The following is a 17,161-nucleotide window of genomic DNA, read 5'->3' as shown; positions in this document are numbered from 1 at the left end:
GAAATTTCCTTCCATAATCAGGGTTCAAGTCCAGTCATTCATTCCACAAAACAGACAAAAGTCCCTGCCTTCCTGAGACTGGCAGGAAGACAGATAGTAAACAGGTACAGACAGGCACCAACAAATGCTTGGAGGAAAGCAAAGCAGGGCAAAGTGGGAGGAGACCGTGGAACCCCGTTACAAGGGAGGGATCTCTTATGGACAGGACAGGACGGAAGTGAGGCATCAGGCCCTGAGGGTACCTCGAAGGAAAGTGTTCCCGGCAAAGGAACAGTACAAAAGCCATGAAGAGGAGTGTCTTGGCCAACTCAGGCTGCTGGAAGAGACCACAAACCGGGGGGCCTCCCAAACACAAATTCATTTCTCCGGAGGCTGGGAGGTCCAAGGCCAAGGTGCCAGTCAACCCAGTGTCTGACAAGGACCCTCCTCCCGTCTGCAGAGCGCTCTCCTCTTGCTGTGTCCCCACATGGTGGAAACAGCGGGCTAGGTCTCAGGCCTTTGCCCGTAGGGGCTCTAATCCCACTCTTGACAGCTCTTGATCTAATAACCTCCCCAAGGCCCCACTTCCAAAATGGTCGCACCGGGAATTAGATTTCAATGGATGATCTGGGGGCACGCAAACATTCAGTCCATAACAGGGCACATGCTTGGACTGTTGCAGAGGCAGCAAGGAAGCCACAGTGGCAGCAGTGGCCTAGCAGAGGTGTGAGGGGGGCCGGTGGGGAGCAGGTGGTCAGGAATGCTAGCTGGCCTGCCCTCTGGGTGGGGGCGGGCACCATTGCAGGCTTCTGAGCAGAAGGCACTCTCAGGGTGGCTGTGGCTGTGTTAACAAGGGCTATATAGGGCAGAGCATAAGTAGGGCGTGCGGACTGTCCATCCAAGAGGAGGGCTTGCTCTCAGAGGTGGCCGGGCGGCAGTGGGGATGATGAAGCTGACAAGCCGTGGAAAGTGGAGAACAACAGGATTTGTGGACAGAAGTGGAGGGGGTGGGCCACGGGGGCCTGAGCACCTGGACAGGTGGAGTCCCCATCGCCGACACTGGGGGAGGCCACAGGAAGAGCAGACTTCCAGGCACACGTTGGCTCTGAGTATCTCCTGCTGGGCCCAGGGGTGGAGCACAGACATCTGGGTCAGGCGCGGGGCCAGAGAGGCTAGGAGACAGACCCGTGGCCTAGCCGCCTTAGAGGGCCCAGGCGGGGGATGCAGACTGGGGGTACGACGGGCCGGGCAGGGCGCGAGGAAGAGCCGGAGCGAGCGAAGAGGAGGACTTCTGCAGGAGGAGGACCACCCGCGCCCCTCCCCGGAAGGGGAGACCCGGGAGGGAGGAAGCCGCGGCCGGCGAGGGGCGATCGCACACCAGAGGCCCCTGCCCCTCTCACAGCCGTCCCTCCACGCGTCCTTGAGGTCGGGGTTCGAACTGTGCGGGCCCGCGCGGCTTCCCCGGGAGGCCCGCCGGCGCGCCGGGGGCACCGGGTCGGCACACCGGCTGCTCCGCCCTGGGGCCCGGGGGCGGGGATCGCGGGGCCTTCCGGCCGAGACGGCGGCGCCCGCGACTTCTCCCCCCTGCCTGGAAGGGGCGGCGCCGAGCGAGCTGGGGCCTGGGTTTACGCCGGCTGCGGTGTGGCCCAGAGACCCTCCTCCCCAGCCCGCTCCGCAGAGCTCTGGCCGCTTCCCCGCCCGGCGACGGCGCCCCTCCCCCAGGTCCGGAAGACTGAGGCCTCCGAGCTCCCCACTAACAGGTCTGGGCTTGGAGGGGCGCGGCTTGGAGAGAGCTGAGGTCTGAAGGTGGGAATCTGGGGACTCACTGGGTCTCTGGAGGTCAGCATCAGGGGTTTGAGCGTCTCTCAGGGTTGGAGGTGTTTCCAGGGGTGGCTCAAAAGTAAGGGCTATGGAAAATCAGGGCTGAGTGCGGGTGGCCCACAGCCCTCCCACCAGCTCTCGGAGGCATCCGCCAAGTTCCAGTGGGTGCCGGGGGGTTTACAGTCAGAAGAGGGAACAAGGCCGGCCAGTTGTGGGGGCCCCTGACTCCCCCTTTTCCAGGCCAATCTGCCGAGCAAGGCTTTCCATGGAGGATGCCAGCGAGGACCCCACCATATTCAGTGCCCATTCTCTGCCCGGTGACCCCCGGCTCTTGGCCACCGTGACCAACACATACTTGGGCACGCGTGTGTATCATGACACGCTGCATGTGAGCGGCGTGTACAATGGGGCTTGTGGGGACACACACCGGGCCATTCTGCCTAGTCCCCTCAACGTCCAGCTGGAGGCCCCTGCAGAGACCGGAAATCAGCTGACCAAGACCTTTGCCCTGGACACTAATACAGGTAGCCACCACTGTCCCGCTCCCCCACACCCGAGGTGAGTGCGGCAACCAACGGCAGTCCCATCCCAGCACCTCCTAACTCAGGATGCTGGCTCACAGAGAAGACGAGGGCTTCAGCCCTGCCGGCCTCCCGACCTGGCTGGCACTGGCGCGTGGGGCCCTCTGTGCAGCTGTAGCTTCCCAGATGGGGCAGCTGGGGCTCAGAGGGCGGATCCACCTTGCCGAGGGGCTGGCAGCTTGGTAACTGTCCTCGGGGGTCCTAAGTGGGGCGTGTGAGTTGCCCTGACCCCCTCTGCCCCTCCCCAGGCTCCTTTCTGCACACTCTAGAGGGCCCCGGCTTCCGGGCCTCCCAGCGCCTCTACGCCCACCGCACGCTGCCTCACGTCCTGGCTCTCAGTGTGTCCATCACCCGCATGGCCGGGGAGAGCCGACCCATTACGGTGCTGCTGCAGTCGACCTTCTCCCCAGAAAGCCCGGACCTTCACCTGCATCTGGGTCCTGACTTCCAGGGAGCCCGGTGAGGAGGCCGTCAGGGCTGGCCAGGTAGACCGAGGAGGGAGCTGGTCCCTTAGACATGGCCGCACTCTTGCAGGTACCTTTGTGGCCACACACTCACCCCAGAGCACCCTGGGGGGCCGCAGCAGGAGGTACACATGCTATGGACACCAGTGCCCCCAGCCCTGACCCTCGGGGAAAGCGAAGAAGACCGGACCTGGGAGTTCCTGACCGTGGTGGGCGGCAGCCAGGCGGAGGCCCAAGCCTGCCTCACGGAGGCCCTGCAGCTGCAGGCGGGGGCCGCTCTGTACCCTGCCCACGCCCAGGCCTGGGCCCAGCTCTGGGCTGGCTGTGGCCTGGACGTGGTGGGGCCCCTACCTCTGCGCCAGGCCCTGCGTGGTGCCCTCTATTACCTGCTCAGTGCGCTGCCCCAGCCGGGGGCCCCAGGGTACGCCAGCCATGGCCTCAGCCCCGGGGGCCTGTCCAATGGGAGCCGAGAGGAATGCTACTGGGGCCATGTCTTCTGGGACCAGGTATGTACTGTTCTACCTCCCAACACACAGCATGCACAGGTGGGGCAGCACACTGGTGCAGGGGATCCCGTGGCTGCGGGCACAGGTGTGGCTGCTGTCTCTGCCCTACCTGGGATGGGGACTGTGACTGGAGAGGCACAGAGGCCAGGGCAGAAGGGGAGCCTTCCTGGAGGAGGTGGGACGCACAGGACTTTGGTGGAAAAGAGTGACTCGGGCAGAGGGACCAGAAGGTACAAACACCAGAGCTCAGAGGGTGTGTGCCATCTGGCCAGGGCAACAGGGGCTCTCACCACGGCAAGAGGAGCAGCTGCAGGGCGGGGGTGGGGTGGGGTGTTAGGGTTAGCCATGGAGACTTTAACTTGGGAGTGACACTGACAGAGGTGTAGTCTAGCTGCTGAGTGGAGCATGGGTAGAAGAGGGTGAGGCCTCAGACAGGAGTGGGAGCCAGGAGAGGCTGGGACTTGGCGGACGTTGGGCACGGGAGGGACCCAGGGTGCGAACCCCTCAGCAGCCAATGCTGTGGCCCACGCTGGTGAGGCTGAGAGAAGCTGAGTCACTCACTAGGTCAGGCAGCTAGTGAGCCACAGAGCAGGCTCCCGTCCAGGCTGCCCATGCCCAGATTCTGGCCTGAGCTCCGGGGCAGACCCAGAGGCCTGCTGGGGAGGGGAAGTGCTGCGCCGGGGACCGGGCCCGGGGAGCGTTCGGCCTGGAGACTGGGCCGTGGGATGGGCAGGTGTGGATGGCCCAGGATGGAGCCAGGGTGGGCAGCAGAGGAAGAAGCTGGAAGGAGACAGAGGGGCTGCTGGGGAGGCGGCATGGAGCAGTGCTGCCTCTGGCCAGGGCAGAGTGTGGGCAGACGGGAGAGAGAAGGGAGCGAGAGCTCCTGAACCAGGGGCCCTTGGCTGTGCTCTTAGGATCTCTGGATGTTCCCAAATATCCTGATGTTCCACCCAGAGGCCGCCAGGGCCCTTCTGGAGTACCGCATCCGGACGCTGGGTGGGGCCCTGGACAATGCCCGGAGGCTGGGCTACCAGGTGAGGGGGACCTGGGTGCCGACCCTACAGGGCCCCCTGAGGGGCCTGATGTCCCCACATCCCTCCTAGGCCTGCACCCCTCCCCTCAGGTTCCTCTCTGGGTGGGGCTGGGTTTCCCAGATTCTTACACAGGCTCACGGCACCCCTCAGCCTGTGCCGTAGAGGCAGCAGGAACAGCCTGGCCGGGGCTCACCTAGAGTCCCCTTACTGCCCTGGCCCAGGGTCAGCACACAGGGAAACTGGGCAAAGCCACCAGGCCTATGATAGGGGCACCCACTGGGCACCCAGAGCCCGCAGGCCCCCATGAGGGCACCCGGACAGTCAGTGCCCGCCCTGTTCTCCTTGGCCGAAGGCTGAGTATTGGGAATGGTGGACTGCCCCTGTGCCCCCACGCCCAGAACAGTCAAGTCTGTTCCATCCCCCCAACTCCTCAGGGAGCCAAGTTTGCCTGGGAGAGTGCGGGCTCTGGTCTGGAGGTGTGTCCGGAGGACATTTATGGGACCCAGGAACTTCATATAAACGGAGCCGTGGTGTTGGCTTTCCAGCTTTACTACCACGCCACCCAGGTGAGGCGTCAGCACGTACGACCAGCCCCCCGACGCGGCCGTGACTTCCTGCCCGGAGCCGGGCCTTCACTGCCGGGCACTCGGAAGGGTGGGCACGGACAAGACATGCAGGGACCAGCGAGGACCACAGTCGTGGATGGCGCGGCCTCTGTCCCACCCTCCCCCGCTCTCCCAGGACTTGCAGCTCTTCCGAGAGGCCGGTGGCTGGGACGTTGTCAGGGCCGTGGCTGAGTTTTGGTGTAGCCGTGTGGAGTGGAGCCCTGAGGAGGAGAAGTACCACCTGAAGGGTGAGGGCACAGCGGGGGTGGGGGGGGACAGTCACGGGGAGGGGTTGCTTATGGGGGAGGGGAGGCGTGGATGTCCACGGCAGGGAGAGTGGGTGGCCACAGACCGGTGGGCCAGGGGGATGCCCTTCAGTTCGGCGTGTGGTCTCTGGCGGCCCATGGTGCCAGCCGCACCTTGGCCGCCGGCATCGGGGGCAGATCCCCGAGACCCCGCGCTGAGCGCCTCCTTGCACTCGTGTGCCCAGGAGTCATGCCCCCCGACGAGTACCATCCGGGGGTCGACAACTCGGCGTACACCAACGTCCTGGTCCAGAACAGGTCAGACCCAAGACCCCTGCCCAAGTTCCACGTGCAGGGAGCCAGCCTGGAGGGCTAAGGCTAGAGCCCCCCCTTCCTACGTCTACCCCTAGCCTGCGCTTTGCGGCTGCCCTGGCCCGGGACCTGGCTCAGCCTGTCCCCGGCGAATGGCTGGCGGTGGCCGATAAGATCAAGGTGCCCTTCGACCCAAGGCGGAACTTCCACCCTGAGTTTGACGGGTACCAGCCTGGTGAGTGCACTTGGAGCTGCCTTGGGGCCCCTTCCCCACCCCCTCCACAGGACTGGATGCCCCCAACCTGACTGAGCAGCCCCCACCAGCTTGTCTCCCCGTGAGCAGCACCTGTCCCTCCACAGGAGAAGAGGTGAAGCAGGCCGATGTCGTGCTCCTGGGATACCCCATCCCTTTCCACCTGAGTCCTCGTACCCGCAGGAAAAACCTAGAGATTTATGAGGCCGTGACGTCCCCAAAGGGCCCTGCCATGACCTGGGTAAGGAGACTGCAGGGTGTGGGGGAGGGGCGGTCGTCACTAGTTTCTGTCTTCCCTCCCCACGCAGTGGGCTTCAACCCAGTGTGTTCTCTGACCTCTGACCTCTGGCCCCAGAGCATGTTTGCAGTGGGCTGGATGGAGCTGAAGGAGCCGCGGCGGGCGCGGGACCTCCTGGAGAGGAGCTTTGCCAACATCACGGAGCCCTTCAAGGTCAATTCTCAAGCCGACCCCACTTGCCTCCCACCCGGGCCCCTTGGCGGTGGGAGTGGGAGCCCAGCCTCGGGACAGGGGAGTCACCGCAGGGTCAGGACCCTTCTGGAACAGGGGCAGCAGCCTCGTGGCGCCCATGTCCTGGGAGTCAATGCACTAACTGCCTGCCACGGGCAGGTGTGGACGGAGAACGCAGATGGGTCCGGCGCTGTGAACTTCCTGACGGGCATGGGGGGCTTCCTGCAGGCGGCACTCTTCGGATTCGCGGGGTTCAGGTGAGTGCGGCTCTGACAGGACATTCGCAAGCCCCCTACCTTCTGGCTCCTCATGAAACTCTTCCCTCCCCCCAGGATCACAGGGGCTGGCATGACCTTCGACCCCGTGTGTCTGGCAGAGGTCTCTGGGGTACGCATCTACGGCATCTCTTACCAAGGGAGCAAGCTTGACTTCTCCTTCTCCGAGGACTCAGTGACGATCGAGGTTAAAACCCGGGCAGGGCCCTGGGCCCCCCTGCTGGAGGCTGAGCTGTGGCCATCACACACTCGACTCCCCCTGCTCCCAGGTAGGCCGCCACCCCCAGACTCACCCGAGGGTGCAGAGCACGTCACCTCGCCAGGGTAACCCCCCATTCAAAATGCCCTCCCCCCCCTGCAGGGTACAGAGTCTCCTTTCCCTCCTCAGCTGGACGGATACAGAGGTCACTCTCGTAGGAAGCAGAGGCAGCAAGTTGTTCTCCAAGAGTTTCCTAGGAGAATTTTTGGAAGACGTTAGACACCTGCCCCAGAACCCACAGGACCCCCTGTGGGACACCATTGGGTCCTCCAACCCCCACCAGTTCCCTTGCCCTGGCGCTGTCTTGGCCACTGCACCTGACTGATCAGGGCTTCAGAGAAGTCTCGGGTCCTCCCATCTGCCCGCTCCCTCTGTGAGCGCCCCCAGCTGGCTGCACCCTCATCAACACCCTCCCGGTCGGCTGAGTCCCTCCCTCCTGCCCATTCTCCAACCGGCAGTCAGGCTCACAGGCTCCAGGGAAAGTCTGAATTCGTTGGCCCAAAGTTTAAGAAGGTCTGCCTCCAGCCTGAGCCCCTCCCCCAATGGCCTCCTCAGCCACATCTGTGCCTGCCTTTGTGGCTGACACCTGCCGCACCTGTCCCTTCCCCAGGATGCCTCAGGGTGGGTTGGGGGCGTGGCTTCCTCTCTGCCGAGGAGGCAGAGACAGGTGCAGGCCTCTTTGTGCGGGATGGCAGGGGTGGGGCATGAGGCAGAATTGCTCAGTCTCCTGCAGAATCCCTCAGGATTCTCATTTGCAGACCCAAAAGGAACCTGGTGTGTCCGACAGATGGGGTCGGGCACGGTGGGGTCGAGGGGCTCTCAGGCTGTCGTGGACCCTCCGCGTCCTCAGTCCTTGGCTGCTCCAGCCCCTGGGCCACTTCGCTCAGGTTGGATGGTCTCCATCACAGGCCTTTCCTCAGCCAAGAAGAGAGGGGGATGGGCTGCAGAGCGAGACCTTACATCTTCCCTCTGACCAGCCCGAAGAACTGGGGCCAAGTGCGCATGGCTTCAAGGCCACAGGCCTGGGCCCATCTGTGCTGACGGGCTGCCCATGGCCCGAGGCTCTGTTCAGCCTCTCCCCCTGGGGCCTCAGCCCCCCAGCTGGCACTCCCACGTTGGGTCCTTGGGAATTTCTCAAGACTGAGATGAGATCTGCCACCACAGTCTTGGTGAGAGCCCGAGGAATTAAAGTTGCGTGCTGAGAAAAGTTTGCCCTCGGAAGCTGGTACGCTCCTTCCTTCTGGAAGCAAGGGCTGCATGATGGATGGGTCGGATCGAGAGGCACAGGGGCCTGCTCACTTAGAGCAAGCAGTTGGGCCAGCCACTTGGCTTCACTCTCACTTCGCTCTGGCAAACCTCTGTGCACTCTGTTCTCGGTGGAGAGTTAGTGCAGGTTCTCCAAGAAGCAGACACCGGGCAGACAAGCTGTGAGGGACAGAGCCACGTGAGGGAGAGGGGGGAAGGCGGGTGGCCAGAGGCGTCGGGAATCCTGAGGCTCATCTCTGGGTTACTGCGGGGAGCAGCACATGGGAAGAAGCGTGGCCTCCAAGCTGTAGAGCTGCACGCACGGGAGTGCTGATTCCCAAGGGTACGTGACCTCAGCGAACAGAGCCAGCACCTTGGTGGGGCTCGCTCGGCTGCCCACAGGCTCTCCCTCAACTGCTGGCTGTGTGGCAAAGGCCAGAGTGGGTCTGCTGATGTCGGGTGGCTGGGGACTGTCCCAGGAGAGCAGATGCTTATCTTTGCAGCCCTGGAGCCAGATGTGGGTGCAGACATCAGGTGCGGCGGTAGGTGGCCCTGTGTGTATAAGCCATGTATGTATGCGGTCCCCTGCACACATAGTGAGGTGACCCTCTGAGGGGGCCATGGTAGGGTGACAGTACCCATGTGCTGGCGTGGCTGGTCAAGGGTGGCCGGGGCAGCCAACTGCCTAAGCTGGGTCAGGGTCCCTCAGCCTCGCCAGGAGACAGTCTGGGGATAGGGAGGGCTGCTGGTGGCCTTCCCCCATGACCAAAGGGGACAGCAGACCATCCCATGCTTAGGGACGTCAACCTGGCCACAGGCAAGCTGACGCCAACTCCCAGCCTGTGCACCCAGCACAGGTCACTCCCTTCTTGGGCCAAATCTGGTACTCAGGGTCGGCACGCTCTCTCCATCCTGGTCCAGTCACTGGCACACTGCCCTTGTCCTTGGCGCAACCTGGGACCGGCACCCAGCAGGGGCCAGGCCCCAGGCTGCTCACACCCCTGCTGCAGGGGCCGGCTCAGAGCCGCACACGCTCCAGCTTACCGCTGGGCTACTGTTGGCATGCCGCCAGGACACCATCCCTACGGGCACACTGTGGAGACAGCTAGGTAAGTCGTCGGCTGTCACGGGAGAAGAGGGGACTCTGAGGCTCCAAGTACAGCGGCTAGACAGACCCCCACCCCCAGCCCAGGCAGATGGGTAGGCAAAGGGGGCTCCCTGGGTGGGGAAGGAACCCTGGGTGGGGTGCTCAAAACCCTGAGCCGCCCGGCAGTTAAGGCCCCTGCAATTAGCCTGCCCTGTCATTGGACCGGCCACAGTGAGGCCTAAGGGACTTCATCCCCAGCCACACAGGGAGTGTGCATGTGCTTAGCAACCTCCTCTTGCCAGGCTCCGCTGGTTTCCGGGAAGGGGGGGAACACCAAGGATGCCCAGAAAGGGTCCTCACTCCCAGTTTCCTCCCTTCACACAAGTGTGTGTCTGTGTGATAAGTGTGTGCGTGGGTGACAAGGACATGCCTGTGTGCTCGTGTGTCTTTGTGTCCAGCCCCACTGACCCAGGAGGGAGGAAACCCACCGTGGGGACTAAGCTTTCTCAGAGTGCAGGAGTGCAGGGGCCACAGGGACAGAGTGACTCCCCCCAACCCACTGACAGAAACATGCAGGGCGAGGACCCAAGATGTCCTCCCAGGGACTCCCACTTAACACACGTGCACACACATGGGTAAGGGCACACGTGTTCTGGAAGGGGGGCCGCTAAACCACAGTGCCCGGCAGGGCAGCAGAGATCAAAAGCCTGAGTTCCCAAACTTCATTCTAAAATACTCTGGGGCCTCCACCCCAGAAGCCACAAGCCACCCAGCGCCTGAGTGAAGGGACAGTTGGGGCCCAGCAGACAGAACAGGTCACCCTGCCATCGTGCTGGGGTCAGTCCAGGGCGGAGGGTGGCTTGGGTGGTCCCTGGGGTAGCTCCCCTCAGGAAGAAACCCTCTCTCTCCCCTGCAAGAAACCCAGGAGGCACTGTCCAGAACCAGGCGCTTTAATTGTGAAATCCAGGCTGAGTCTGGTGAGTGGGGCAGGAGGTTCCGGCCTGGGGGCAAGGAGTCAGGGGGGCGGGGACCACTGGGGTTAGAGTGAGGCCACTGGGGTCCAAATGAGGGCTCTTCAGGGTCAGCATTAGATGCCCAGGCTGGGGTGGGAGGAGTGGGCATCAGGCCCTGTGGCGGAGTCGGGTTTCCAGGGGGTCAGGGTGGAGCCCCTGGGGCAGCCCCTGGGGGGGGTGGTCCTGGCATCAGGATCCGTGGGTCAGCAGGAGGACAAGGCCCCGCCTGTCAGTCATAGTCCGAGTCGTCGAACTTGGTGCTAAAGAAGGCAGCAGAGTCCTTGGCCAGCCGGGACAGGTGCAGGGCACCGGTCACCACCAGCGCCAGGAGCAGGAGAGGCGGTACCAACGCCCACATCGTGGCCAGGATGTTGTAGCACTTGGCCTTGGAGCCAAAACGCCGGGCTGCCTCCAGGTCTCCAGCCACCTTCTGGTCTCGGGCCTGCGGACCAGTGAGTGGCAGGGCCGGGTCTCTACACGCGCTGGGGGCCCTGCCTCCTGCCCCTCCCACCGCAGCTGTGGACCCAGAAGCCATCCCAGGCCCGCGTGGGGCTCCAAGGACCCTCTGTGGGTGGGGAGTCCCTGGACGCCGAGAACCCCCCCCCCCCCCCGAGCGAAGCCCGGGGGGGGGGGGGTGCTTTGCTCACAGGAGCCCTCAGCGTGGGGAAAGCACTGATGAAAGAGAAGCCCTTGGGAAGCCCCCACCCACTCTGTGTTCTTTTGCGTGGACTAGACCCTCCCCGCAGGACAGACTCTTACTGAGGGACCTCAAAGGAGAAGCCCTCACGAGGTGGAGAGCTTGTCCAGCGCCTCGCTCATGGAGTGGCCCTTTGACAAGCGGCTCCCCCTCCGCCAACCCCCTCCCCCCACGAGCCCCTCAGGCCCTCCGGAGAGCGCCCCCCCCAGCCCCACCCCTCCCCGCCAGCCCACCTTGATGGAGTAGGCCAGCGCCAGGAAGCCGAGGCAGCACAGGTTCAGGTAGAGGGTGCTGAACACCGACCAGATCAGGTGGTCTCGAGGTGGGGGTCGCGGCGCCCCCACAGTGAGGGCCGTGTGGGCGGCGCCGTCCTTGCGGGGCGTCGGGGCCCGGGGGTCCTCGCGGGGGTACGACGTGTCCATGGGTTCCAGCGCCGTCTCCTCCTCGCTCGGGCTCCCGCTTCGAGGGTGGGCGCCCAGGGCCGCTTATAGCCCCGCCGCCGCCCTCCCGCGGCCGGGCCCGGCGCCGCCCGCTAAATATAACGACAAATTACAGCCCGGCGCCGCCGGGAGCGCGGCCCCGCCCCGCCCCCCGCCCCCCCCCCCCGGCAGCCCCCCACCCCGCGCGAGCCCCGCCCCCCCGCCCCCGGGAGCCCCCCGGGGCTACGGAAAGGAAGGGGCGAGCGCCGGCTGCAGACCGCCCCCCCCCCCCCCCACCCGGCCCCTCGGAGCTGCTGCCACCTCGGGGCTGTGGGTGGGCGCGATGCCGCCTCAGCTGCAGAGCCGGGCTGGAGACCCCCGGGCTTGGACTCTATCCCCAGAACCCAGAGCTCAGGCGCTGCCCTGTCACCTCGGGCCGCCAGCGTCCAGCGGCGCGGGGGGGATACAGAAGTCGCTGCCCATGTACCCGCAGGAGGAGACGAGCCACAGGGGGACGGAAGAGGGGCTGTGCCACGCTAGGGGGTCAGGCATGCAGGAGGCCCCAGCAGCGGCCGTATGGTTGCGTCACGTGCCGCAGTGAACCCTCTCCCCTGGTGGGCACACAGCTGCTTCTCAGCCTCCTTGGCTGGTGTCCTCATGAGTCCTCAGAAGTTTGGAGGTATGAGCTCAGGGTCTGTTTTGCTCTCCCTCTGGAGGGTCCAGCAGCCCCCCGAATGCCATCTGTGTACCAATGACCTGCATATTCATCACAGGACCAGACTTCACTGCTGAACCCCCCCCACCCCCACCCCAATGCTTAAGTGCCGACCCTGGGAACAGGGCTTTCAGAAAAGTCTCCAACCTAACTTTTCCTCAAGAGACCACAGGTTCCTGTCCCCCAACCTCCTGTCTTCATCAGTGGGAGTCCTTACAACAAAGTACCACCAACTGAGTGGCTCATAAACACCGGATTTGTTCCTCATGCTTCTGGAGGCTGGAGGTCAGATCAGGGTGCCGGTGTGGACAGATTCTGGGGAGACCACCCTCCTGGTTACAATATGGCCAACTTCTCACGGTGTGCTCCTGTGTTGGAAGGGGCTAGGGACTCTGTGGGGTCTCTTTTATAACAACATCAATCCCATCGTGAGGCCCCACCCTCGTGACCTAACTACCTCCCAAAGCCCCGGCTTCGTGGTATCATCACTTTGGGCACTGGGATTTCAGCAAATAAATTGTGGGGGACACATTCAGTCCACTGCTCTCCCTCTGCCGAGTCTCCCAGCACAGGTGACGGCGGCTCTACCTAGCCAGCTGTTCAAGCAAAAAGCATTGGCTTACCCCCCTTCTCCCTCTGTCACCCACACCAAGTCCGTGTGGCCCGTCTCCCAGGGCAGGCCGAGTGTCATCACCCTGTGATGAATGACCTCTGAGACCAGGTCACACTCGCCCCCCTCTTCTCAGTACTGAACCCAGAGTGATCCTGTTACAACAGAAGACAGGTCCATCCTCCCTCTGCTCAGAACACTGCAGTGGCTCCCACCTCACTCCCAGTGAGATCCGAAGTCATTGCGATGGCTAATGGCCATTGGCTGATTAATAGCTAATGGCTAAGGCCCTGCGAGGTTGTTCCAGGCAGACCCCAAGGAGATCTGTGTGTAGGATGCTTCACAGGAACGTTGTTGGGGTCGAGCCCTTGGAAGGGAGGGGCTGAAGCAGGGTAGGGCAGAAGGAGAAGGGGAAGCCAAGCCACAGTGAAGCCCAGAGCTAACCCTCAGGCTCTCTGGAGCTCGGGTGGCCCTTGCGAGATGTCCGGAGCAGGGCAAAGGGCCCCGTGTGTACACCACTGTGTTGATTGGACATGGGAAGCAGGGTACCTCTCAGAGGAGGTGTGACCCCCCCCCCCCCAGAAGCTGGGGCAGTGAGCCCTTCCTTCCCTATAGTGGGTCTGAATGTGCATCATGGTGTTGGTACAGGCTCTGGGGCGGTCTTTCCAGGGTCTCAGTAGTCCCCTCATCCTGGGGGGGGACTCAGAAGGAAGTGAGTGGAAAGGGCTGTCTTCTGCTGCTGCCGCTGGTCTCAGGGCCACACAGAAGCCATCGTCTCTCTCCGCTGGAATCCGTCCCACGTTCACCTCACCCTTGGCCACCACCTCTGCTAGGCCCAGCAGATGACTGTGTGATGTGAGCCCTTCTCTGGCAGACCTGGGGCCTGGTCAGCACACTCTTCCTGGGGCAGGAGTGCTGCACATGCCCATTTACCATCAAAACTGGGCAAGAGGGGGCCTGCTCCCCACCCCCATGAGGAGCGGCAGCCCTCCCTCGTCTCCGGGACCTTGTCCGTGGCCCTGCTGGGAGAAAGCCGGTGTCCATGTGGCATCCAGAGCCCTGGTTGGGTCACGTGATGGAAGCTTTCCCACTTTGGGAAACGGGACCTCTGAACTCACAGAGCCCACGGTAGCAGGATGGAGCTGTGTGGGTGTGGAAAGGCAGAACCACCAGGCCTGCCCCTGGGCCCTGTATCCTACCCCGTGTAGTCGACCCACGGCGACACAGCACTTCATACACTTCTTTGATCTGGTGGCTACCTTCCGGATCATCACCTCTGCTTGCTCAAGTGGGCAGCTTGGGGAGAGGTGTGTTACTGGTAGACCCGAGCCTGCATACCCAGCATGGAGTATGCTACACATTATGGGACCCTGTATCGGGGTCAACGCTCTGAGACCTCGGGAGGTGCCAGCTGAAGACTGAGAACAGGGAAGGAAACCACACCGGGAATACGTTGAACCCTCTGAGCGAAGGGCCCAAAGAGAGTAACTGGCTTGCAGCTGTGCTCCCAGGAACCATTCCCTTCCCGTGGATCCTCAGGACACCCTTGAGCGAGGGGCTATGTAGAGCATTAGACCGCAGGACACCCTGGCTGGGTGTGGGTCCAAGCCCCAGCTCTGTCCAGATCTCTGCTCACACTGAGCTGACCCCTGGAGCACCAGGCTGAGAAATCTTCCTTTTCCATCATCTGGTTCGCACGGGCTCTCCCCGCAGCCCTGGTGGGAGCAGAGGGACAGGCGCACACAGCAGGGGTGGGTGACACGGTGGTGCAAACTGCCCGTTTGATCTGGAACGTTCCACCTCCACCCTCTCACGCATCCCTGCTGACTTGGCGGGGCTGAGACGGCCCTGCTCGTGGTAGGCAGGTCTGCCACCTGGTGGCCCGTGGCCGTCTTTAGAGATCTGGGCAGGTCCCCGTCCACACACCCCAGCCCTGAGGACGACTGGGTCTACATCTGGCACAGCAGCTGACGCGGGGCTCCCGCCGGGCCGGTCTGCAGCACTCCACCGTCTCTGCCAAGGTCCTGGGTCCGGGGGTCAGACTGGTGAATGAAATGGGGCTCTGGTGGGGGCCAGCACCGCTGCACCCGTTAGGTTCGAGGGTGGCACTGATTTCTGCTGCCCTTCAGGATGAGACACTGTTCTTTATTTCTCTCCCGGTGTGGGGGGGGCGGGGGAAGGGGCAATTGCAGACGTCTCCACCTGGCTGGCCCCACCACCACGGCTCTGACCCTGAGGGCCACTGATCCAATGTGAGGATGAGTCAACCACCCTTTCTTTCTTTTCCGGTAACTCGTCTGAGCAGTGGAAACTGCCTCCCTCCTGGGGAGTTCCAGGGGCCCCCCTGAGAGTTTGATTTGGGCCTGGAGCCCCTGATTCTTTGGACCCGATGTGCCCGACCTGAAAAAGAGGCCAGGATGAGGCCTCGTTCTGGATCTTAGGGGAAAACCTTTCAGTCTTTCACCATGGGGTGTAACGTCAGCTGTGAGTTGTCCATAGACGTCCTTTATCAGGTTGACGAATTTCCCTTCTATTTCTAGGTGTGTGTGTGTGTGTGTGTGTGTGTGTGTGTTATCAGGAAAGGTTGTTGGATTTTGTCAAATACTTTTTCTGCAGGAACTGAGATGATCACATGGTGTTTTTTCTTCATTCTTTTAATATGGAGTATTATACTGATTGATTTTTTTAAGTTGAAGGGGAGTTGACGCGCAATGTTACCTGGTTTCAGGTGTACAACATAGTGATTCCACAAGCCTGTCCGTTATGCTGGGCTCAGCACAAGTGTAGCTGCCATCTGTCACCACACAACATATGACAACGTCATTGACTGTATCCCCTATCCTGTGCTTTTCATCCTCGTGACTCATTCATTCCATAAGTGGAAGCCTGTACCCCCCACCTCCCTTCCCTCTGACAATCATCAGTTTGTTCTCTGTATTTATGAGTCTGTTTCTGCTGTTTGCTTATTTGTTCATTTGTATGTTATCTTATTTTATTATTTTATTTCTTTAAAGATTTTCTTTTATTTGGGTGCCTGGGTCGCTCAGTCAGTTAAGTGTCCCACTTCGGCTCAGGTCATGATCTGTGGTTCATGAGTTGGAGTCTGGGGTTGGGCTGTGTGCTGACGGCTCAGAGCCTGGAGCCTGCTTCGGATTCTGTGTCTCCCTCTCTCTCTGCCCCTCCCCTGCTCACGCTCTATCTCTCAAAAAATGAATTAAAAAAATATTTTATTTATTTTTTAAAATGTTTATTTATTTTGAGAGAGAGAGAGCAGGGGAGGGGCAGAGAGAGAGGGAAAGAGAGAATCCCAAGCAGGCTCTGCTCTGTCAGTACAGGGCTTGACACAAACTCTCACAAACTGTGAGATAATGACCTGAGCTGAAATCGAGAGTCAGAGGCTTAACCAACTGAGCCACCCAGGTGCCCCTCCTTTGTTTTTCAGCTGCTACGTGTAAGTGAAATTGAAATCAGATGCTATTTGTCTTTGTCTGTCTGGCTTATTTCATTTGTATAATGCCCTCTAGATCACCCATGTTCACAGATGGCAAGATTTCTTTTTTCTTATGGCTGTGGAATGTTCCATCATCTATACACACCACATCTTCCTTATCCATTCACCTACAGATGGACGCTTGGGCTGCTTCCGTAACTTGGCTACTGTAAATAATGCTGCAATGAACGTAGGGGTGCGTGTATCTTTTTGAATTAGTGTTTTCATTTTCTTTGGGTTAGTACCCAGTGGGATCCCAGGGGACTTACTGGATCACATGCTATTACTATTTTAATTACTTACTAGTAATTAATACTAGTAATTAATAGTAGTTAATTACTATTTTGAGGAATATAGTAATTGCTTTTTACTTCTTAAACTATCATTACATTTCTGGGAGAAATCCCATTTGGTCTCAGTGTATACTCTTTCTGATATGTTGCTGAATTCAGAGTGCTAGAAATTCATTGAGTATTTTCCATCTATAGTCATAAGGGATATATCAGTTATATCTTAGTGCAGAGCCTGCTTCAGATCCCCTGTCTCCCTCTCTCTCTGCCTCTACCCCACTTGTGCTTTGTCTCTTCTCTTGCTCTCTCAAAAGTGAATAAAAACATTTAAAAATTAAAAAAAAAAAAAAACGAGCAGCTAAGACTTGTGCATGTCAGTGTAAACACCAGCCCAAACACGTAAAAGCAACAAAATGGGGGCCAAGAAGGACAAAAAAAAAAAAAAAAAATGACAAAAAGAATGACAGATGACAAACTGGCAGAATGTTACTGCACGAGGTCACATGGAAGCCAAGTCCTAAAGGGGTCTTGACCCAAATCAAAACTCTCAGTGGGCCCCCAGGCCGTCCCAACAGGCTGCTTCCACTCCTCAGGCCAGGAAAGGGAATAGAAGTAAACGGTGGTTGGCTCATCCTTGCACTGGATCAGTGGCCTTCTGGGTAAGAGCCATCGCGTGGTGGGGCCAGCCAGGTGGGGACGTGGGCCACCAGATCACCTGGCGGCAGAGTTGCCCACGTGAGCAGGGTTGTACGAGACCTGCCAAGTCAGAGCTCTGAGTGGGCCCAGCACCAA

The 17,161-nt window shown here is 60.8% G+C and overlaps 2 protein-coding genes across 6 annotated transcripts; one reads left to right on the top strand and one right to left on the bottom strand.

Moving 5' to 3' along the window:
* Window positions 1-736: 736 nt before the first annotated feature.
* PGGHG (protein-glucosylgalactosylhydroxylysine glucosidase) lies at window positions 737-15,474 on the top strand. Of its 5 annotated transcripts, none has more exons than XM_045486523.1 (14): window positions 737-1,404; window positions 2,041-2,324; window positions 2,630-2,840; window positions 2,916-3,351; window positions 4,266-4,385; window positions 4,820-4,951; window positions 5,127-5,238; window positions 5,481-5,553; window positions 5,646-5,782; window positions 5,908-6,041; window positions 6,156-6,251; window positions 6,429-6,526; window positions 6,602-6,813; window positions 15,318-15,474. In XM_045486523.1, the coding sequence occupies exons 1-14, from the start codon at window positions 923-925 to the stop codon at window positions 15,374-15,376; spliced, it is 2,586 nt and encodes an 861-aa protein (XP_045342479.1). In that variant the 5' UTR covers window positions 737-922; the 3' UTR covers window positions 15,377-15,474. The 5 variants fall into 5 exon arrangements, with proteins under 5 accessions (XP_045342479.1, XP_045342480.1, XP_045342481.1 ...); XM_045486524.1 differs by lacking the exon at window positions 15,318-15,474 and adding an exon at window positions 6,906-8,020 and having other exon boundaries at window positions 749-1,404; XM_045486525.1 differs by lacking the exon at window positions 737-1,404 and adding an exon at window positions 1,421-1,739.
* IFITM5 (interferon induced transmembrane protein 5) lies at window positions 10,070-11,424 on the bottom strand. Its single transcript, XM_045486528.1, has 2 exons — window positions 11,079-11,424; window positions 10,070-10,590 (listed from the first exon to the last, which is right to left on the bottom strand). Exons 1-2 carry the CDS (start codon window positions 11,265-11,267, stop codon window positions 10,378-10,380), a joined length of 402 nt encoding a protein of 133 aa, XP_045342484.1. The 5' UTR covers window positions 11,268-11,424; the 3' UTR covers window positions 10,070-10,377.
* Window positions 15,475-17,161: the final 1,687 nt, after the last annotated feature.

This window comes from Leopardus geoffroyi, chromosome D1 (assembly GCF_018350155.1).
Source record: "Leopardus geoffroyi isolate Oge1 chromosome D1, O.geoffroyi_Oge1_pat1.0, whole genome shotgun sequence".
Lineage (NCBI taxonomy): Eukaryota > Metazoa > Chordata > Mammalia > Carnivora > Felidae > Leopardus > Leopardus geoffroyi.
Note: the sequence above shows the minus strand (reverse complement) of the source record. Positions and strands in the feature narration are given on the sequence as shown.

Coding starts and splice junctions, on each gene's coding strand:
- IFITM5 (XM_045486528.1), bottom strand. CDS start 11,267: ATGGACACGTCGTACCCCCGCGAGGACCCCCGGGCCCCGACGCCCCGC. Junction 10,591..11,078: donor CGCTGGCCTACTCCATCAAG/GTGGGCTGGCGG, acceptor ACTGGTCCGCAG/GCCCGAGACCAGAAGGTGGC.
- PGGHG (XM_045486523.1), top strand. CDS start 923: ATGATGAAGCTGACAAGCCGTGGAAAGTGGAGAACAACAGGATTTGTG. Junction 1,405..2,040: donor TCCCTCCACGCGTCCTTGAG/GTCGGGGTTCGA, acceptor CCCCTTTTCCAG/GCCAATCTGCCGAGCAAGGC. Junction 2,841..2,915: donor CCTGACTTCCAGGGAGCCCG/GTGAGGAGGCCG, acceptor GCACTCTTGCAG/GTACCTTTGTGGCCACACAC.